At 40.2% G+C, this 23472-nt stretch overlaps 1 protein-coding gene across 1 annotated transcript in view; it reads right to left on the bottom strand.

Moving 5' to 3' along the window:
* The window catches only part of ABHD5 (abhydrolase domain containing 5), a 48285-nt gene that overhangs the window by 5280 nt on the left and 19533 nt on the right, over positions 1-23472 (bottom strand). Inside the window, exons 2-5 of the mRNA XM_014466025.2 lie at positions 13552-13591; positions 11059-11144; positions 7592-7964; positions 1206-1360 (exon numbers count right to left, since the gene is read on the bottom strand). Coding sequence (XP_014321511.2) covers positions 1206-1360; positions 7592-7964; positions 11059-11144; positions 13552-13591 — 654 coding nt within the window. The remainder of the gene's footprint in view (positions 1-1205; positions 1361-7591; positions 7965-11058; positions 11145-13551; positions 13592-23472) is intronic.

Here is a 23472-nt window from a genome sequence, read left to right as displayed (position 1 = left end):
CAAAACCATTTACTACACAGACTCTTAGGTAGTTCAGAGGAGGTCCAGACCATCACCATCTGTGACAAAAAGGAAGGAAACTCCCTTGGCTTTGAGACTAAAACAGAGGAGCTGAGAGTCAAATGAATTTAAATCAAAGACTAAGCACTGGTACCTCAAAATATGACTGGAAACACAAGAGTTCCCAAAATCTTTGCAGAAAAGAACTTCTTTATTTTAACCCTCTGACATTACCAGACGAGAAAAGAATCTGTAAGTCATCTCCATGGTAGATCACGTCAGGCTTCGACATGATCTCTGTAGCTGGTTATCTTCTCTGCAGCTGGACATGATCTCTACAACTGGACATGATCTCTGCAGCTGGACATGATCTCTACAACTGGACATGATCTCTGCAGCTGGACATGATCTCTGCAGCTAGACATAATCTCCGCAGCTAGACATGGTCTCTGCAGCTAGACATGATCTCTGCAGCTAGACATGATCTCTGCAGCTAGACATGATCTCTGCAGCTGGACATGATTTCTGCAGCTGGATATCTTCTCTGCAGCTGGACATGGTCTCTACAGCTGGATATCTTCTCTGCAGCTGGACATGGTCTCTACGACTGGATAACTTCTCTGCAGCTGGACATGGTTTCTACGACTGGATAACTTCTCTGCAGCTGGACATGGTCTCCGCAGCTGGACATGGTCTCTGCAGCTGGACATGATCTCTGTAACTGGATATGATCTCTGCAGCTGGAAATGATCTCTGCAGCTGGACATGATCTATGTAGCTGGTTATCTTCTCTGCAGCTGGACATGGTCTCTGCAGCTGGATATGATCTCTGCAGCTGGGTATCTTCTCTGCAGCTGGATATCATCAGCCTGACAAGTGCTCTTTAATCTAACGCCCACCAACAGATCCACATAGCACTTCCCCTCCACCCCCAGTCCCTGGGCTTACTGACCTCACCCTCAGCATTTTCCACGTTCTTGGCTTTGCTAATTACCTATAGCGCTGACCTATAAAGACTCCTCATTGAGGAGAAGAATCTGGTTTCATTCATCTTTATGCATGGACTGATACTTTTTAGAGGAGAAAAAGGTTCAGTTTTTCTCTTTGTTTTTAAGATGTTGACTAACAATGGTAATCAATAAATACTTCTTTACTGCTCATCTATAAACATTCTGCTTTCCTAGGGTACAGATCTAAGCACTCACCAAAGGGTCCTGCAATCCTGAGGCCAGCTAAAGGGTTAAAGGGAGTCAATACTGCTCCCAGGGCTCTGATCCAGACTGGAATTGGTCTGTCTTGATCAGCAAGGTCCGGTCGCTCAGGGAAACCCCAAGGCTCCACTAAAATGAGATGATTTACCCTGTTGGGAAAAGAACAGATAAAAGTTCATTTGGCAAATTCACCCTAGAGTGTCAAGAATTAACACAATTTATGAAGTAAAGACAAAAGAACCACCTTCAACAACCTTCACATTACAGACAAGACCAATGGCTGAATGGGTTACATCATGTTCTTATTACATATAAACTTTTGAGATTTGATAGGATTTGAGAGATATTATCTAAGGGTATATGATATTGTGTGACTTTTCTTGAGAAATGGTATTTGTTGTTGTTTAAGCTACACTCTGACAGATGACCACTCAGAAAAATCCAGTGGTTCAATCTATCTCAAGGTTGACACTGCAGAAATGACTGAAGATTAATATTACACTCATAAAATAGCTTAGGAGTTTAAGTGGGTTCAAAAGAACTTTAAATTGACTTTTCACAAACATAAGGATAATGTAACAAAATGGGCTGAAAAGGTACCTCCTAGTTTTGGATGCTATTTTGGTGAACAGGAGCACACCTACCCTACCCATGACATCATGCTAAACTGGCCTCAGATTCTATCCTTTCCTAATTTTCTTCCTTACTGACAAAAGATAAATTTTTCAGTCCAAACTCATATAAAATTGTTTCATATCACTAATAGTTTTATTTTTCCATCTTTTGAAACTGCTTCCTGATGAGAGAAAGCCAGAACTCTCAGCGGTACTTTCTTCCAGTGGCTGCATCATATTATATAGTAAATCACGCAGATCTAAGCAGAGCATAAGGGTCCTCCCGACACAGATGATATTCAACTGTAAACAAAACAGCCAACAAATGCCAGCAAAAATCTCCCAGGGATGAATTGACAATGATTCTAAAGTCCCTTTCCTAAGTCATAAATGAAACAGAAAAGTAAAGAAACCAGCACACGGGGTAAAGATGGCTATTATTCCTGATATTAAATGTTTTTCTCTTTTGCCAGTACACGAGTCCTTTGTTCTGACTGCGTTTTCTCCAACAGAAAGTTTCAGCGCACAGACCCAGAGCTCCAAGGGTCCTTGGAGAAGTCAGCCCAATCTTCTGTCTCACAGATTTGAGAAGGAAGCTGAGATGCACTGTGTGATCTGCTCCAGGACATAAAGCTAGTGAATGTAGAACAAGGATTAAAACGCACATTTCCTGACTCCAGAACACTAACAGATGCCAACAAGCCACTGGGCAGAAGGCTCTCTCCTCAGGACAAGCTAAGCCACAAAAAAGAAAGATATTAGTAAAGGCAAAGCCCTTCACTTTTATCAACTCCAGGCTGGTCCTAATACTATACTCTAGATTTCATAACGCCAAGAATTGTAGAATGTAACTATGAATCTGTGTGGAAATGTGTGATGCAAGAGATTTCTATAGACTTTGAGTGCCTTCACTCATAAAAGTTCTATGAGACTATTATTTTATAATAGTGTAAGGAAGGGGGATGGGAATGAGTTTGTTTTGTTTTAATGGCAGAGACTATCTCTGACATTTTGACTTCCTCCTAAATTCCTCTCATACAGCTCACATTGAGATTTGAGGAAGGGGGATAGGTCAGAGGTATGAGTAGAATTTATGAAATAGCCACCTAGTTGAAAGTGGCAAAGATTCATGTTAAAACATAGTATTATTGCCCTAGCCAATTTGGCTCAGTGGTTAGAGTGTTGGCCCTCAGACTGAAAGGTCACAGGTTCGATTCCGGTCAAGGGCACATACCTCGGTTGCAGGCTCGATCCCCAAGAGGCAACCAATCGATGTTTCTCTCGCTCTGTCTCTTCCCTTCCCTTCTACTCTCTCTAAAAAATCAATGGAGAAAATAGCCTCAGGTAAAGATTAACAAAAAAAAAGAAAAAAATGGTATTATTCACTACTGACTTACCTCTTAAAGAAAAAAATCACCCTAAAAGATGACTAAACTTTTGTTAAAATTTGTTGTTGGATCTTGCACAGTCTGTTCTAGATACTCACGGACCTGCTAACCCAAGAAGGAGGAGGACAAAGGAAAATTCGAGGGAGGGAAAGTCGAGTTAAGTGATTCTTTTGGTTCTGCCTTAATTTTGGCTTGCCTGTTTACTATGGATCTGCAAAACAGCATCCCCAGGTAAGAATGCCAGCTTAACAAATTATGCAAAGTGTACATACTAGAGTACATGCCCCCCCTTCTTTAAACGAGGATAAATTGCTCCAATAACTGATCCTGTGTCATCAGCCTAGTATAGTGTTTAGCACATAATAGATATCAGTAAACATTTGGAGTAGTGTTGTCCACATTTCCTTTCAGTCCTTGTCTATAAGGATATACAAATTTTGTAAAGTATAATCAAGTAATAAGCAGAGGAGCTATCCAGTCTGGATTTTCCTGGTTCCCCAGATGACATGAGAACATCAAAATAAGTTCTTATATTAATCTTGCAGGTCATTACTCACTAGTGGGTAGTAAAATTCATTTAGAGAGTCAGAGCCAGTCTGGTCTGATTGTTTTTTAATAAAATTATATTATGTGGAGTAGAAAAATATGTAAGCGTATCATTCCACAAAACTGTTTCAGACACATACACATATAATTCATACTGAGGGTTATAGTCAAAAAAGTTTGAAAACCATTTTTTTAAAGTTCTGCAACAATGTTTAAACTGGAGTTATATATACCATCTACTTCCACTACCTCAGAAAATAATTGTCCCTTATTTTTTATTGTAAGGCTTTTAAATGAGATAGATTGTGCAAAGTTATCAAATAATAAATATAAAGTAAATGTTAGATAGTTACAGTAGCAAAAATAGGAAGACTACTGGAGAAGAATTCAATCCAGGGAGCTGGGAAGACAGTGGCAAGAACCACCTGAGCAGTGAGTAATTTAACTTTCGTCCTCCAGGAAAGCCTGACCACAGGTTTTGTCTCACAGGTTCTTATAACCCTGCAGTAGACCAAGTTCCTAGGCTATCTTCTCGCCTCCTTTTCTAATGAAGAGATCATCTCATTTGATAGTAGTTACTTGGTTTTAATGTAGTATATCTAAATTAGTATAGTAAACCAGATCCTAACCTCTCGTATTCTGTAGCTGATAGCATGATGGGATTGTTAGTTCACATCTAGGATTAAGGAATGGGTCCACCCAGACACCACATGTGAGTCATCCTATCAGACATCTTTGTCAAGAATCAGAGACTGATTTGAACTACACGAAAAACAAAGAACCAGCAGAGCAGGAACAAGAGGACAATAGCCCATCAGTTTCAAAACATAAAGAGGCACTCTTCTGCAGGTTAGTCATTAGAGTAGGTCCTGAGTTGGAAGACTGAGTATAAAGGGCAAAGTGGTGGACAACACACAAGCTCTAACCTCTTGGGACAGCTGAGTCTCAGTGCTAAGGAAGGTATATAACCTGACTTCCATGAATTTTAAGTTCTGCCACCAACCAGATATAATATAACAAGAAGAATATTCAGACCAAGAACCAAAATGCACAAGGGAGTCTGCAGGACCTACTTATGCAACAAGGAAAGGGGAAAAAAGGACCAGAAAGAACTCTAGTCAGTGCACAAACGAGCAATTCTCAGATCGAGTTAGGGGCAGGTATTTCCCATTGCCTCCAAGCCACTGAGGGGAGAATGGGACAGGTCCAGAGCACAACAAACTAAATACCTCCAACTTCAGATCAAGCAGAACAACCTTTCTTCTCAAGAAAGGCTGAGAAGAAATGTTCAGCCCACCTCTGCAGAGTCCGAAGACAGAGCCAGGCAAAGTCAAAAGGTCAGATGATCTGAAAACCTTAGTGAAGAAGTAAAGACCAGTTGTAGTTGTAACTTGGAATGGATTTCTTTGCTAAACACTAAGTTTCTTAGTGTCCTTTTCTTTAGTTTATAAGAAATACCTGAAAGTTGGGTAAGAGACATCTAGAGTAGCTAGTTCCATACTTGCTTAGTTGATACTGGTAAAAGATAAAATGAAGCATATTAAAAATTTTAAGAGTTTATTTGAGCAAAAACCAATTTGAATCAGGCAGTGCCAAACCAGTAATAGTTAGGAATGCTCCACTGAGCAAGAGGAAAGACTGGCTGTTTGTGATTCAATGTCCTTAGTTTTTGATTTCATAACCTTGAGACATTTACAGGCTTAGATTCCGGTTTGCTTACACAGGCCATGGCATTAGAGCCACATCAGTCCAGTGGCCTCCTTGTTTCATTCATTTAAAACTGGGCACCCACTATGTGCCAAGCAAAGGGTTTCAACTGAATTTCATTAATGATTTGGGATATTTGAAAATCAAGAGAATCTCATTATTTAGAAATTAACTTGTATTGAATAATTTAAGTTATGCAGTTAAGAATTCAAGATTGACTATTCAACACATTCTATAGAGTTCCACTCAATATTTGTTAGCAATCAGCCAATTTAAACATGCTAATTATTTCAAGCATTCTCATATTCATCTATTGCTAATATTTGGTGGTTCTTGGTCCTGGCACTTTAGTTTTATTTCTAGTATTAGGCACAAACATTCAAAAATCAATTTCTATAAATGTAGTCAGTACAAGACTGGAATCACTGGATTTGTTTTAGATACCTGTTCTGTCAACCATGTCATTCAAAATATGTTGCTATCCTCTTTTATAGGTAATTTTAAAGTGATCATTCCCTTCTAAATCAATGTGAAACACCTTATTTCTTTAAACATTTCACAACTGCAAATGAAAATCTCCCTAACTTAAATAGCAGATAGCCACGAAGGGCCAGGATTCTAAGACTCAGGGGTTTCATAACCAGTCTGGCCCAAGAGACCCATGTCACATCTCCAAGGGATAAATACCACAAGAGTGACCTCATAAACATCTGTTACGAAACAAAGGAAGTCCAATCTCCACAAATACCCTGTTGTCTTATACCAGAAAAGTCTCCACTTCCTTCTCTCAGTGACAAACATTTGTCACCAAGAGTAGGACACAAAGGCAGTAATCCCAAACAGCCAATGAGGCGAAGAAAATTTCATTTTTTTAAAAAGAACTGATCTGCCAGTTGAAAAAAAACTGTCTAGCACACAGGACTATAAACTCTCCACAAAAGTCAAGTGTAAATGAAGTTTAAATAAAGAATCTGTAGCCCTAACCGGTTTGGCTCAGTGGATAGAGCGTCGGCCTGCGGACTCAAGGGCCCCAGGTTCGATTCTGGTCAAGGGCATGTACCTTGGTTGCGGGCACATACCCAGTAGGGAGTGTGCAGGAGGCAGCTGATCAATGTTTCTCTCTCATCGATGTTTCTAACTCTCTATCCCTCTCCCTTCCTCTCTGTAAAAAAACCAAGAAAATAAAAAATAAAAAAGAATCTGTAGAGAAAAGTTGGCTGCTCCAGAGGAAGAAAACCTCAGGTACACCGGGCTGCTGCTCCACGTGCACATGGAGTTATGCAATGGGCAGCCTCACAGTGCATAAATGCACTCTGAAAATGTCCACCACCCAATGTCTCATTCACAGGCCTCAATGTCACAGTTGGTTGCAATTTTGGATTTAAAAATTATTCCAATAGAATAATACACTGGCAACCAAAAATGCTGATTATTATTTGTTTCTTTCCGAAAGATGAACAAAACAAAAATGAGCTTTTCTTCCATTTTTTTTAGCACTCTAACGTGACCTCCCCTCAGAGAAGTAACATAAATAATAGGAAATAACACAAGAAAATCAGGTAGAGAAAGGAGGAGATGCTACAAAGATTCTGAGGCAAACACTTATTAATTCAATGACTAGAAAAATAATTCTGTAACAATAAATGTTAGGGCACAGTATAATTAAAAAACCCTGTAAAATAGACTATGTAGGTATATTTTCTGTAGTTTAGAGGAAACTAAAGCTTAGAGGTTAAGTGATTTTGCTCTAAGTCAAAACACAGCACTAGGTTTTCTAATTTCTAACTTTCTGGTTTCCTATTACAGCTTATTACAAACTGGAAAAACCTGCTGGATCCATAAGTCTAATGATAATAATAGAAAGCAATACCACAACAACTTTTATTTGTGACTTCAACTGTATATATTCTAAGTTTAACAAATAGAAAGTCCCTCTTAAGCTTCTATAAATGTGTATGTAGCAGGTGTAATAGGAAAATGTGACATCATTACTTCAGCTACTAAATTAGTTGTGATGTGTTTAGGGTCCTTTAAGAGAATCTGTCTTGTAAGGCTCAGGTACCAACCACCAAAGATGGAAACTAGAGACTAGCACAGGTGCTTCTCTCCTGTCACCATCACTTACCTTTTCGGGTATTTCAGTGAGTAAGCAGCAGCCAAGAACCCACCCAGGTTGTGTCCAAGCAAGATCATTTTGTCCAGTCCTAGGGCACATCTCCACTCTTCAATGGATTCCACAAACTGATTCTCCACTTCTTCTGCATCATTATCAAACATGGGTCTACTACTTCGTCCAAAGCCCAACAGGTCAAAAGCATAGACGGGTCTATCGGTACAAAGATCTTCATAGTTCAGTGCCCAGAGTCCAAGACCTCCTCCAAAACCATGGAGAAGGACAAGTGGAGTCTTATTTGGAACATCGTAAGAGAACTTCAGTGTCCATATTTTATTTCCATTAGATACACGAACAGCTTCTTTCTTATATATACAGGGGACACCTAAAAAAAACATAAAAGAAAAATTCTGCTTAACTTCACTACCTCTGAGAAGCGAAGTATTCTCAGAGCAATCAGAAATTAATAATCTACAAATCATCTGGTTGCCATTCATATGATCTTAGCCTTTATTATATCATCCCTAAAAAAAAAAAGTATACATTTCACTGAAGCAAGTAATTCTTAATGATCATATTTTACATCTAAGTGGGACAATCCATCTCAGACAAGTCTCAAGTTCCTGTGGTCAAGGTCTTTTGGCAAGTCATGTAGTTCTTTAGACTTCTTTCCACATCCATCAAATGAGAGTACTACACCCTTAGAAATGGAGAGGAACTCAATATTCACTGAATCCATTATTTGGAGGTCTCAATCCTTGCAAACAAAACAAAAGAATGCCACCTTGAATTTTTCTAACACTTGAAGATTAAGCATTGAAGACTAAAGTTCAGACTCAAAAGAAACCTTTTTCCCTAAAAAGTAAATAATAAATTTAAGGAAGGATGAACAGTATCTGTATTTAAACACATAACTGAAATCTTAAGTCATTTCAGAGTTTAGAGGGAAAAAGGTGACATGTTATGGTAGGAACTCCTCAGCATAAAGTGACAATAGTGTGAGTTCAAGTCCAACATTCTCTCTGGAAAGTGCAAATCATCATCATTTTGTAGATAAAAATTCTTACTTGCCTTCAATGCTGTGAGACTAAATACAGTACTTTAAATATCCCCCAAAAAGACTAAAGATGAAACTAATCTGAAATTCATTTACATTAAATTATCAACTGAATGGCTACACACTTTAGATGTCCCCTTATTTGTTTGTGATATTCACTTGCAGTGGACAACCAGTGGAGAGCCAAGTTCACTCCCTGCATTAGTCACTTGCTTTAATGTCTGATACTGGACCAGGGGCCAATTCTCACTCCTATTTGCATCCCTAGAACTTAGCAGTAGGAAATCAGTATGTTTGTTAAATGCATGAGCTGGGCATCTAGTACCCTTTCTTATCTCCTGACAAGAATTTCTGTTTGTTTTGAACCTTTAATGAGGAAAAATCAATACCAAACTCAAGGACACTCACTGTGTCTAGTGTGTCACTGGGTCAAGGGTTGGGTACATAATTAGCAAACAGTACAAACACAAACTAAGATACACACAGTTACAGAATGAAAACTGATGCCTGGCATGGTTAAGTCTCGCTTTCCTCATCAGTCAGCAGCAGGTTGGGGAATCCCAAGCCGATGGGAACATATGTGCAGACTCTGGGCATTGCAGGTTGCCCTCCAACACATCCACCTTCAGCAGCACCTGGTACATCTTCCTCAGAAATTTCTCATCACGCTCAGACCCATGAGTTGGCCTTTTAGGCACCGCAACCAGATGCAAGGTATCGGCCACCTTGAAGTGCCAACCACTCCACTTTGGATATAGTAAGTGCCATGAACACAGTCAAGGTTGAACTCCACAGAGTTGATGAGGACCTAGGTAACCTGGAGGCACAGGGGAAGCCCCGCCCCGCCACATGTGAGCTCAGCAGTTTGTAAGAATTTCTTTAGTAAACCACAATGACATCTTTCCCAGCTTTATAGAGAAGATGATTACCCAAGCATATAGAGTAGAAATTTATTTTCATGCTGAAAATCCATGTAAGATGACTAACTGTCCCTTCCTATGGCTATATTCAGTTATGGTCACTTACTCCTGAATCATTCAAATGCACAAACAAGAAAATTTGTGTAGAGTGGATGAAAAACATACATGACATACACAACAAATATCTGCACATACATACACAATAATCATATATGTGAACTGCATCGCTTAATCCACGCCTCTAAATTGTAGCAGCAGAACAGAACTACTGGTATACCATAAACACTATTGCTTAAAAGTATACCCACAGATACCTGGGAACACCTAGACCAGTGGTTCTCAACCTCTGGCCCTTTAAATACAGTTCCTCATGTTGTGACCCAACCATAAAATTATTTTCATTGCTACTTCATAACTGTAATGTTGCTACTGTTAGGAATCGTAATGTAAATATCTGATATGCAGGATGGTCTTAGGCGACCCCTGTGAAAGGGTCGTTCAACCGCCGAAGAGGTTGCGACCCACAGGTTGAGAACCGCTGACCTAGACAGTACAAGTTTGGGTGAATTACAGTGTCCATAAGAAAGAAAGAAACAAAAAGGTTTCCACACCATTATAAATGTAGAATTAAAGAGTCCCAGAATACTAGAACTGAAAGGAATTTTAAGGATCCTCCTACCCCCTTGTTTTATAGGTAAACATCAGGAAGCTGAGAAAAGTGACTGGTCCAAGATCTTGTAACCACCTGATTGCAGATCTAGGCCTAGACCAGGTTACCTTGTTCTGGTCCAGAACTTGTTCCATTCTACAAGACATCTGCTCTAGACTGGCTACAGCCTATTCTCAAAGCATAGTCTAGGGACCTCTGGGGAACCCCTAAGACTCTTTTAGGAGATCTACGAGGTCAACTCTATTTTCATAATAATATTAATATTTTATATTTGCCTTTTCACTCTTATTCTTTGAGGGTACATAGTGGAGTTTTCCAGAGATCACCAAAGATGTGATTACCAACAGTCTAAATGCAGAAGCAAATATGAGAATCCAGATGCCTTATATTAAGTCAGACAGTAAAGAGATTTGCAAGCATGTAAACAACGCTACACTTCTTAATACATTTCTATTTGAAAAGTAGTTATTTTTAGAAATATGTTACTTCTTTTAACCTGTATAGGTTAATTACTATTATTTAAAATAAATTAATAAATTAACATATTTTAAATTATTCAGTCTTAATTTCTAATATCGTAAATGATACCTATTACCTACAAACAAAGCTCCTTAGGGTCCTTACTAATTTAAGAATATAACAGACACTCAAGACCAACAAGTTTGGGAGCTCCTGTCCCCCCACATTTAGGTACTTGCTCATGACATGAAAAAGAAAAAAAAAATTCTTTTGCCAAACAAATAACACACCACAAAATCTTAAGTTTCAGGACAATGTGAATATTGGACCTATTTTAGCAAACAACTGTTAACATATAAGGAGAAAGCCTTACATTTTAAAATTTTCTCTTCAGCTTCTTTAAGGTGTGATGTAGACGTAGGGCACCATGTGGGAAGCCAACCAGTGAGCCATCCTGACCTAGAGCATCAAAACAAAACACAAAGAGGTAAGGTAATGCTCTTCCCAACTCCCAACTATTATACACAGAGAAGAAAAGCAGAATAGAAAACTTACTGAGGGTGAAGCTATCTACATATGACAAAATTTACCTGACAGGTACAAAGCATTGTGGTAAAATACTGGATTACAGACATTCAACTTCAGCCTGTGAACCTCCAAGTAAATATCAAAGTCTACCTATCTTATCTCTGTGGATAGTCAGATCCTAAATAATCAAGCAGAGGTTAAAAATGGGCAGAACAAGAAAAGACAAGCCCTGGCCCAGTAGCTCAGTTGATTAGAGCATTGTCCGGATACACCAAGGTTGCGAGTTCAATCCAGGTCAGGGCACATACAAGAATCAATCAACAAATGCATACATAAGTGAAACAACAAATCGTGTTTCTCTCTCTCCCTTCCCGCCAGCTCTCTCTCTCTCAAAATCAATAAATAAAAATTGGGGGGGGGGGGGATGAAGACAAAAAAAGGCATTCCCCTCCCCACTGCAAGACAGCCTCTTATCAGGGTGGAAGTGCAAGCAAGTCAGAGACCATGAGAGGGTATAAAATATAACTGCTATGAGGATTGAGAGAAGAGAAATCTTATTAAAATATGAGATTGCTTTTATAATAAGGCTTCAAATCTCATAATTAAAAGTAGAACATTAAAGCCATTTCCTATTTGTATGTCCTCCTTTTTTTTGCAGGAGCAGGGGGAGTGGAGCAAACCTAAAGGTGGCCTATGGTGGCAAATTCCAGAAAACCCCTCTCAATCCAGCTCAAATGATAATGAAAATTATAAGTTCATAGCTTTAAGTCCAAAAGAAGAGGGACTGACTAAATCTGATGGCTCTGGCTCCATTTCTCTGTAATCCTCTCTTCTGTACTTTTCCCAGGGATTGGCCCATGTACCATCTGATTAGGGAGAACTGGTTAATTTTAGTGAAAAAGCTTTGGGTTTCAGCAAACAGTAGATGAAAAGAATGACCTAGGCATCTGGCAGAAGATAGCTGAACAAAGAGAAAAAGGAAGCAGGCCTGAGGCAACAGGTGAGGAAAGGTGTGGGGAGGCTGCCTTGTAGTAGCCAGCCAAGGAGAGGATGAGCCTTCAACTCCTGCCCTGGCATCAGCAGAAGTTGCTTTTGACTTGATCACCACAGATGAATGAGCTTGTTTCAAAGGTGGAGTGGTAGTCCAAGCACTTCCAGGGAAGGAAAAAACATCTGAGTCCATGCACATAGGAAGTGCATAATGTGCTCTAACGAATGCATTGGCTGTTTCTAATGGCTGCTGTAACAAATCACCACAAACTTGGTGGCTTAAACAGAAATGTTTTCTATAGTTCGGGAGACCAGGATCATTAGGCTAAAATTAAGGGGTCAGCAGAGCCATGTTCCCAATAGATGCTCTAGGGCAGCGGTTCTCAACATGTGGGTCGCGACCCCTTTGGGGGTCAAACGATCCTTTCACAAGGGGTCGCCTAAATACATCCTGCATATCAGATATTTACATTACGATTCATAACAGTAGCAAAATTACAGTTATGTAGCAACAAAAATAATTTTATGGTTGGGGGTCACCACAACATGAGGAACTGTATTAAAGGGTCGCGGCATTAGGAAGGTTGAGAATCACTGCTCTAGGGGAAAATTCATTCCTTGTCTCTTCTGAGTTCTGGTGGCTGCTGGCATCCCTTACCCTGTGGCAGGGTCACTCCAGTTCATCACCACATTGCCATCTCTTTTGTGTGTCTCCTCTTCTGCCTGCTTATAATCTTCTCTGCCTATTTCTTGAAAGAACACTAGTGAATCCATTTAGGGCCCGCTCAGATAATCCAGAATCATCTCATGATTTTTAACTGAATCAGTTGAGTTAAAAGTCTGCAAAGTCTTTGTCACATAAAGTGCCATTCACAGGTTCCAAGGATTAGAACATGGCCATACCTTTGGAAACCTTTATCTTTGGGGACCACTACCACAAATAAAAACATGAAGAGTGTCCCAAGATAAAATATGTAGAAACATTCAATAAGCGGTAGTTAGCATTATGCTGATGACAATCCTATCTAATATTAGACAAACATGGTAATTAACCATACCTCCGGCATGCTTCCCATTGGCTAATCAGGGCGATATGCAAATTAACTGCCAACCAAGATGGCGGCCGGCAACCAGGCAGCTGAAGCGAACAGGAGGCTTGCTTGCTCCAGTGATGGAGGAAGCCAAGGATCCCCACCTGCTGCTGTTGGCCTCTGAACTGCACTCTAAGCAACTATGTTGCAATTATAGAAGCTAAACAATCCCCAGAAACCTGCTTTAAGCCAGCCGGGCCTCAGAGCTGGAGTCGCAACAGTGTTTCAATTATAGAAGCTAAACAAAGCCCAGATACCTGCTTTCAGCAGCCGAGGTCTCAGAGTTGGAGCTGAGCCTCAGAGTTAAAGCTGGCTCTCAGCTCCAGTGACAGCCATAGAACGTAAATAAATCCCAGAATAAAAAAGAAAAAGAAAAAAAGGAGAGGTTGGGAGCTTCAGTCACCTGCCAGCCTGAAAATGGCCCTCAGCCCCTCACCCAGGCTGGCCAGGCACCCCAGTGGAAACCCCCACCCTGAAGAGGGTGTGACCAGCTGCAAACAGCCATCATCCCCTCATCCAGGCTGGCCAGGCAGCCAAGCAGGACCCCCACCCTGATCCAGGACACCCTTCAGGGCAAACCAGCCGTCCCCCACCCGTGCACCAGGCCTCTATCCTATATAGTAAAAGGGTAATATGCAAACTGACCCTAACAGCAGAACGACTGGGAATGACTGGTTACTATGACACACACTGACCACCAGGGGGCAGACGCTCAATGCAGGAGCTCCCTTCTGGTGGTCAGGGTGCTCTCACATGGGAGGAGCTCTGCTCAGCCACAAGCCAGGCTGATGGCTGCCAGTACAGCGGTGGTGGTGGGAGCCTCTCCTGCCTCCTCAGCAGCACTAAGGGCCTAAGCCAGCAGGTGGTCATTCCCTGAGGGGTCCCAGACTGCAAGAGGGCACAGGCCAGGCTGAGGGACCCCCCCGAGTGCACAAATTTTTGTGCACCGGGCCTCTAGTAATAACAATAATTCACTAAAATTATGTTTCATTAATTAGGTAGTAATTCCTAAAATAAGAATGTTAGCTAAGGTTTAGAAGGAGTTCAAAGAATTGTCATTTTGCATCATTCCTTGTCTGAAAGCTAAGGCTACTCCTAAGTGACCTACAATGGGAAACTCAAGTCTTTCTCCAGCCCTTTACCTGACACCCTAGTATCATTTTTGTCATTCTTATTCTCTATTCTCTAGTCATACAATATTCCCTGTTCTCTTGCTTCTTGGTTCTGAACATCCTTGGAATATGCATCTCCCCTTCCTTTCATGATTCATTACACTTATCACCAACCTCAGATTAGATTTCATTTCCCCAACAGGATTAGATCAAGGTGGCAGGATGGCACCCTGTACTCAAACTTTATTTTCTTACTTCCCAAGTTGTGTTATAAAGTTCTTATTTATTCACTAGAGGTCCGGTGCACGGATTCATGCACCAGTGGGGTTCCTCGGCCTGGCCTGCGGGGATTGGGATGAAACCGGCTCTCTGACATCCCCCAAGGGGTCCCGGATTGCAAGAGAGCAGTTCTCAGGTGACACACCCCGGAATCGGGCTTCCTCTTCTTTGGTTCCGGGTGCATTACCTGAGAACCACAGCTACCAAGTCACTGCAGCTCAGCAGCTCCTGTGTTGAGCATCTGCCCCCTCATGGTCATTGCACGTCATAGCTACCGGTCAGACAGCCGTGGACAGTCGCTTAGGCTTTTATAAATATAGATTAGTATCCTTACCCAACTGTAATTTCCTTGAAGGTAAGGACTTTGTGCTCACAACTGTATTCTCAATTTATATTCCTATACCTGGCATATTAATATACATTGATGATAGGAATGAAAAAAGTTATTGCTTCATCTGAAATGAACTGATTGCAATGAATTACAAGAGGATCACTTGAGTAATAAGAGAATTTTCTGAGATGATAAGAAGTTCTTGATCTTGACAGATATATGTGTATGTCAAAATTCAACCCATGAACACTTAATATTTAAGCAATTCATTATAATCAAATTTTACACCAAAAGGAGTAAAATGGCTGGATTTGATAACTGGTTGGATATAAAGGTATAATAGAGGCTTCCAAGATTTGTCTTAGGTGCCACTAATGACGTCAGAGAACACATGAATAAGAATAGGTGTGAGAAGAGAAATGTGCTAAGTTTTGGATGGGTTAACCCAGCATCCAGCTTTTCTAAGCTTTGTAGGCCCATCCTTCTACATTTCCCTTCTCTGTAGAATTCCTCTGGGCATTATGTATAACAGGCACTCAGTAACTGTTTGCTGAATGATTAAGTCACTCACAATCCAGGTTACTCTCATTCCAAGTTATCCCTATTTCACAGATGTAAAAACTGAGGTTCAGAAATGTTAAATACCAGGCAGGTCCAAGAGTATACAGCTAGTAAGTTAAATGACACAAGTAGAGATTTGAGTTCAAAGTCTCTTTTTTATTCAGGTGACTACCTTCTTTAAACTATATGAGTTCTCATTACCTGTAGGATAAAGTCACATTCCTTAGGCCTGCAGAGAAGATACATTATAGCCTGTGTTATAATGAGGCTCTACTCCAATGTTCTCTGCTGCTAGTGTTAAACCTAAACCTTCTGTATTAACAGCATAAGACCTCTAGGCATCTCCCACAAATGTTCCATATAACTTATTATCAATGTATGAACTAATGTAAAACATTAATATTAGCCTATTTGTAAACATATAAACCTATTTACAAATCAGCAATGAACTTGTCAATTTATTCAACAATTTTTCAACTGTTGGATAAAAGCAGTTAATAAGCAGTTAAAAGAATCTCATGATCTTTAGAGCTTAAAAATTTTAAAGTAAGCCATTACTAAGCTGAAGCTCTTTTGTTCTTGTCCAGGAATAGTCACAAAGTTCCATGTGTGGTCACAAAAATATGAGCTAGTACCAAGAAGAAGTTAGTTACAACTTAGTCTCATCAATTTTTTAAAATATCCCTCAAATCATACATAATTCTTTGTCAGAGAGAATCAGAGGTCAATACAAAACAAGAACAAAGAAAATTAAAGTGAAATGAACTATAATTACTATTATTCCAACTGACATCATAGACATGCTGGGGGGGAGGAGTAACACAAATTCAATCTTTTTTTCAATCTTAAAAAAAGAATTACATTCTTTGAATACCACAATGTACAAGGCACTAGAGTTTAAAATAGTAATACAGGCATTATGTCTACCTCTCATCATAAAACCTAAATCAGGACGGGATGGATGTCTTGTCCAAAAGGCAAAGTAATATTTTTACATTTGCAAGTCTAGCGCATTACATTAAAATTTAGGGTTTTTCAACCACAGAGTGAGCCACTAATACTCCTCTTGTTTTCACAACAACCTTTTCATCAAAACAGATAATTTTTTTAAGGTGGGGGTTTTACACATCTCTATAGGGTGAAAAGCAGGGGGTCTATATTTTCCATCCTTCAGCTGATCAATCTTTGTTCACAAGTTCCCACACTTTAGCTTGCTACCTCTATTGCTCTAAAACACCCATCCAACCTCATCTCCTGTCTGAGGGGTAAATTAATCTCATCTTCAAAGGGTCTCTGCCCCTGCCACAAGATCTATGTCATTCAGTGTTGTTCTGCATTTCTAGTCTAGGAGGACTAGAACTAAGGATACAAGACCGAAGCTTGTCAGATATCCAAATATTCTTCTGAGGTCGAAAAATCAAAAGTAAAAATTAAATTCATGTGGCTCACCTATACAAGAGTGAACAACACACCAAGATGTCTTCATATATGCAATTTAGATTTACATTGTAATTTAAATTGCTTAACAAATTCAAGTGACATTGCATGTTAGTCTCTTCATAGCTTAGGAAAATAAATAGAAAAGCAAAATTCAACTTCCCGATTTTATTTAAGCAGATAATCAAGAAACACCATCATCTATTGCTGAGGCTCTAATTTCAGAAGTGACCCAAGTGTCAATCACAATATAAAGAAAAGCTGTTCACAGGGAGGACATTTGTAGACCATATATCTGATAAAGGGTAAATATCTAAAATATATAAAAAAACTGATACAACTCAATAACAACAACAAAAAACTCAGATTACAAAATGGGCAAAAGATTTGAATAGACTTTTTTCCAAAGAAGACAAAGATGGCTTACAGCCAGTGTTGTTCAGTGGTTGAGCGTTGACCTATGAACCAGGAAATCATGGTTCGATTCCTGGTCAAGGCACATGCCCAGGTTATGGGCTTGATCCCCAGTGTGGAGTGTGTAGGAGGCAGCCGATCAATGATTTGCTCTCATCATTGATATTTCTCTCTCTCTCTCTCTCTCTTCCTCCCTCCCTCCCTCCCTTTCCCTTCCTCTCTGAAATTAATAAAAATATATATATTTAAAATAAAAAAAATATAGCATTAATGTTGTACTTAAGTCCTATCCAATCAACATTTAAGTTTCCTGGTAATCCCTGTTGTGTTCTCTAAGACATTGGACTATCTATAGTATTACTAAACCTGAATTGCACAATCCATAAATATTGTGAAACAGTGAAAGAGGTTTCAAAGTATTCTGAAGAAAATGTACAAAAATCTGGCCAATTTCCACACACTCTTGGCCACTTAAATAACATTTCTAATTAGGTTATAAGTAAAGAGGATTTCATTTTATTACAATTTTATAAATGGCCTCTATCCCTATGCTGTTACTGTTAAGAGAAAAAATTCGGTTTATTATTGCTCTCTATAAGCTATTCTAAGCACAGTATTCTATCTCATTTAGAGCAACTATGAAGCTTTGATTTTTGTTATAAATATTCCAATTAGAGGTTCATATGTACATATTCCTCTGAAATAATTCCTCAACCAATAAATGATTGAAAACTTCCAAATTGGACATCATAACACTTGGACAAATAAAAGCCTTCTTTCCTGAGAACTGACTTTCTAAATTCCATTCTTGGAGAAGACAGTCTCATATGCCCATAATTTAAGGGATTAACATGCCAATTTTAAAAAGTAAATAATACTTAAATGACTTATCACTAACCTTTAGATCAATGACAACCCAGGCCCTCTAATATACTGTAACACATTAACATTCTTTTAACTTCCTTTTTCATTTCTAACCTGTAATTTTTATTTAAAGACCCAGAGTTGGGGAATCCGTGTTTTAGAGACAGCCCTGTGCTGGTATTTTCCCCCAATTGTTTCCTACCTTCCCTCACACAGTAAGCAAAGCATCCTGGAGTCAGACACGCATCAAATATACTTAAAGAAAGCTACATGTGCAATTTAGATTTACACTGTAATTTAAATTGCTTAACAAATTCAAGTGACATTGCACATTAGTTCTGAAATAATTTTATCTACTAGCCCAACCTGCGTGGCTCAGTGGTTGAGCATGGACCTATGAAGGTCATGGTTCGATTCCCATCAGGGCACATGCCTGAGTTGCGGGCTATATTTCCAGTGGGGGCCATGCAGGAGGCAGCCGATCAATGATTCTCTCTCATCACTGATGTTTCTGTATCTCTCTCCCTTTCCCTTCCTCTCTAAAATCAATAAAAAATATATCTTAAAAAATAAAATAAGTTGATTCGGTAGATCAGGGATGGGGAACATCTGGCCGTATAAGGCCCACAAAATCATGTGGTCTGGCCCTGCCAAGGCATTAGGGGTGAGTTAATGAAGTGTTTGACCAAATATAGCAGGCTAATTTTTAAGTTAATAATTTTGTATGGCCTGTGAATGTTATAAATATCCAACTGGCCTTTGGCAAAAAAAGGTTCCCCACACCAGAACTAGATAAAGAAAATTAAAAAATCCCAGGCCTCAACTTGAATAATATTTTTTAATAAAATCATCTTTCCACACAATTTTTTATGATTCTCAATCAGGAATGGGCAATTACAGAACCAGGAGGCTAGACTAAAAACCTAAGAATATGATGTTTCTGAAGTATTATCTTCCGGACAAAGCCGCAGGGGGCGGGGCCATAGCAGAGGCTGTTGCACCAATTTCGTGCATCGGGCCTCTAGTAAATAATATAAGTCAAATCTTTAAGGACTTGTTCAGATATGTGTATAATTCTGAAATGTATTATCCAGTGTTGCTTTCCTTAAATGGACCATTCCTGGAATTTTTTATTAACTTTGTCACAGAACTGAAATCTGTATTTGCTGGTCTGTGATTGGCATTTTGGAGAACAGAAAAAACAGTGAAGCCTGGGTTGGCTCATCCAAGGTGAAGAAATAGAATCATATCCCCAATCTCCCCAATATAATCTAAGTTCATGATCCTAATTGTTGTCCTACTCAAATTCAAACTCTAAATTCTTAAGAATGTATCTTTTGATGTCCTTTGAATACCTTAGGATGAAAAAATTTAAGTCCCACAGCTGCAAAATATGTAATCAACTATTAGGTTTTTTTATCTTAATGTTTGTGCCAGCATAAATTTATTTAACTCAATAAAAATGTATTGAACTTTACTATTTATAAGGCCCCTTAAGGCTCCTACCAGACATCCAAGTAAAGCAAAAGCTTTGTTCTCAATGAAATGACAAAAAAATATATACAAATAACTATACTACATGATCACTGTATCTCTCCTGCCAGGTAAGTATATAGTATAGTTACATACAAATAAACATACACATAACTATACTACAAAAGATGGTGTAAGTGCCATAAAGAAAAGTTTAGGAAAATACCAAGGACTTTCAAAGAAGGGAGATCACAATCTGTTTTGGGTCAGAAACAGTAGTGTGAACTAAGCCATGGGGAAATGGAGCAAGGAACATGTTTAGGAAACAATGAAAGACACAGCTTGGCTAGAGCCCAGCCCATGGAGAGGAAATATGACTCCAAAGACAGACAGGAGCCACACTGCCAGCAAAGGGCTCTGAAGTCAGGATGAGGATATGTAATAAAGCCACTGTGTGAACCTGCGCTACCAATGAGACTGTGCTTCTTGGAGATATAAAAGTAATGAAATAAGCGATGTTGAGAGCGTAGGAACAGAATAATCCTGCAATAATCCAGAAAAGGGAATAAGGAAGGTGTGAACCAGGTGGCTCCCAGGTGACAGTGGGAATGAAAAGGTGATGTTGTGCTTAGAACCTACTGGATTTGGTAACAGACTTGGTATTCAGGGCCATAAATTCAGACTTAAAAGATCAGGCCATACTTCTGAATCTGGATGACCAGAAGAACCCTAATAAAAGTGTCCTAATAAAAGTAGCGAAGTCAAAGGGGAAAACTGAGCATTTTGTATTGTTTAGTTCAGGGAAAGAAAGGTGCAAATAAGATCCTGGTCTGGACATATTACATTTGAGGAGCCAGGTGCAAAATTTGGCACACAATTAGACATGTCACTAGACTACTGAAGAGGGCTCCATAATAAGGATGAGATTTCAATTTTGCTCCACAGACGAGGAGATATATCAAGGAGTGTGAGTAAACAAGACAGAAAATGAAGATGAAGATAGAATCTTGGAGAATGACTAGGTTTAAAGAATGGGAAAAAAGAAGAGAACCTAATAAAAGTGACATTGGTCTGAAGACAAGAAGCAAAATGTCATAAGAGCTAGAATGTCTGACAAGAATTTCAAAAAGGGATAGCCATCTTTAGATGTCAAACACTGAAAAGGACCCAAGAAATATAAGGACAGAGAAAAATGTCACACTGGGATGTGACATTGAAGAGTTCTATGATTTTTTAAAAAATCAGATGGCAAAGGTCTGGAAGATGGCAACAAAGAGGAGTCACTGACTTTAAGTCTTTTAAAAGATAGAAATCCATTCTGCTATCTCCAAGAACTATACTCAAAGTCTAAGGCAAATCCTGTAGGAGACTGGTAAATCCACTGGAGGGGAAGGAGAGGTAAGAACCTCTTATTTCTAGCATCTGATGACTCCCATGGTGTAAATACTACCATTATAGCTGATGTGGAGCTGCCAACGGGAGTCAAAATTCCTGAGAACTTAGCAATGGCTGCCAGTATGAGCCAACTACAGCATACCACCTATTTTTATAGTCTACTCTGCAACTGAGCAATTCTGTGACAGCTTCCCTCTGAACTCAACGATACTTACTCATTCTCGGGGACAACCTTGCTGCAATTCACAGAAGTCTACCCTACTCTTATTACATTTAGCTTTCTCAACTGTATTGCAACTGAAAAGGATCGGATGTTGAAAGCCAATGGCTCCCAGGCATGCCTGTCTTTACTAAGAGAGTCACAAAGGAAAAAACAAGAATCATATGCTTTAAAAAAACCTTCCTAAGACTTTTTATAATTGTTTCCTTTGTTAGTGTCATCTTTCCACCTAAACCTGAAATGTCTTAAGGATAGGAAACTTGATTCAAGACTTCTGTTTTTCCACAATCTACTTGGCTGTTGGATTAGTTCTACTGTAGATTAATACCACACCCCCCCGGCCCCCCAAAATTTTTTTTTCCACAGAGCTCTGTGTCAATGCAAGGAATAAATAAGAAAGTGGCAGTTGAGTAAGTCAGATAAATAAGAACAAAACATCCCAAATGAGTTGCCATGCCAGTGAGAGGCAGCAGAGATAGGGGGAAAGCTCCTTAGACTAAATCCAGACACTTAAGGGCTCCAAATCCAGCCCTAGTACTTATTAGTCCCGGGGAGCTAGTAGCCTCCCAGTTGCAGGTCTAATTGAAAAATGGGAACAGCAATACCTAACACACAGGGTCAACCGTAGGTTTAGTATGAGCACATTTAGGAAAGACCCAGCAGGAGCGGGTACCTGCTCTCCTGTTTGGTACAGTTCAGAAGGCCATTCTAGTTTGGACACTGGCCGTGGCTCGAGGGTATTTGCCAAGAGTACCAAGGAGACCGACCTCTGTTGTGGCACCCTGGCTAGTCAGCTGCTAAGGATTTTTTATAATCTGTTTCCTGTGACTTCCAGCCATCACCCAAAGCCACACACTCCTTTCACAGTCGTATCCCAAGCTCCACAACAACAGGGAGACAAAAGAGTCCACTTTCAAGCGGCCTCAAAAGAGCCAAAAACATTGTGACAAACTATACGGAGACAAGCAACTCCTGTTCCCGAGATATTCAGCATCTCACCTGAACAAAGAAGCTCAAAACAAACCAAAAAACCCCCCAACAAACTCATTTATCATATAATCAAAATTCAAGGGAATAACCCAGTTTTTAAGATTTCAGAATTACCTCCAACCCTGCCCCACCCACACCACATAGTCCCAAATACTCCTGTCTTTATGGGACTCCACATTATCTTCTACCATTTAGATGGTCTCATACGCAAATTTATCCAGACACCTGAAGGAGAATTGATATCAAAATGGTAAACATACGGAGGGGGGCACAGAAGTTTATTACTCTCCTATCTAAATTATCAGCCTTGAGAAATAAGGACCTAATGTTCAAAGTGACTGAATTTTCCCACTTATTAACTACTATGTATCAGTCTGCTGACAGGTGCATAGAGTTAGTTACAGGTGGAAAGGAATAACCTAAACCTAATATATATAACAAAAAGCTTCACAGTAGACATCTGTTTTCCAACTTTCATACAGTTTTCTAAATGTGTCACTTGAGACCGACACACACCGTTTTCCAGTAAATCGGGACACTTGGAAGCAAAGGGACATCTCCATTTGAAAGATTGATTCTTAACTTGCCAACCATATCGGGTTAACTTTCTAAAGAGTAATCGTAAGTTTAACATTTTCTGAAACCCAAAGCCAGAGACCCACTCCTCTAACCCCCGTCCCCTCACCACGGGCTGCTCCCTGCCTGGCCAACCCCCTTCCGTGCCCGGCTTTGGGGTGAACCGGGGCTCTCCATCCCCGAGCGCCCCAAGGCAGCACCGCCCCTTCCTCCAGGCTTTGGAGGCGCTCGGCCCGGACGGCACTTGGGTTCCGGCCCCAGGCTGGACGGAGCACGGCGCGCACCTGGACCCGGAGAGTGGCTCGGCCGTTTCCTGTGACTGGGGTCAGGTGCAGGGACGGCTGGTCCCCGCCCGCCGGCCGGGCAGGACAGGGCCAGGGTCCGAGGCCGCCGCGGCGCCGAAGGAGAGCCGCCGCCGCCGCCGAGCCCGGGTCTGGGTGTCTGGCCACTGTCGCCGCCGCCCCGCGAGACGCTGACACAACAACGCGGCGGCCCCTCCGCGGGTCAAGCGGCCTCTGGGCGCTGC

This window comes from Myotis lucifugus, unplaced genomic scaffold, assembly GCF_000147115.1.
Source record: "Myotis lucifugus unplaced genomic scaffold, Myoluc2.0 scaffold_319, whole genome shotgun sequence".
Classification (NCBI taxonomy): Eukaryota; Metazoa; Chordata; class Mammalia; order Chiroptera; family Vespertilionidae; genus Myotis; species Myotis lucifugus.
Note: the sequence above shows the minus strand (reverse complement) of the source record. Positions and strands in the feature narration are given on the sequence as shown.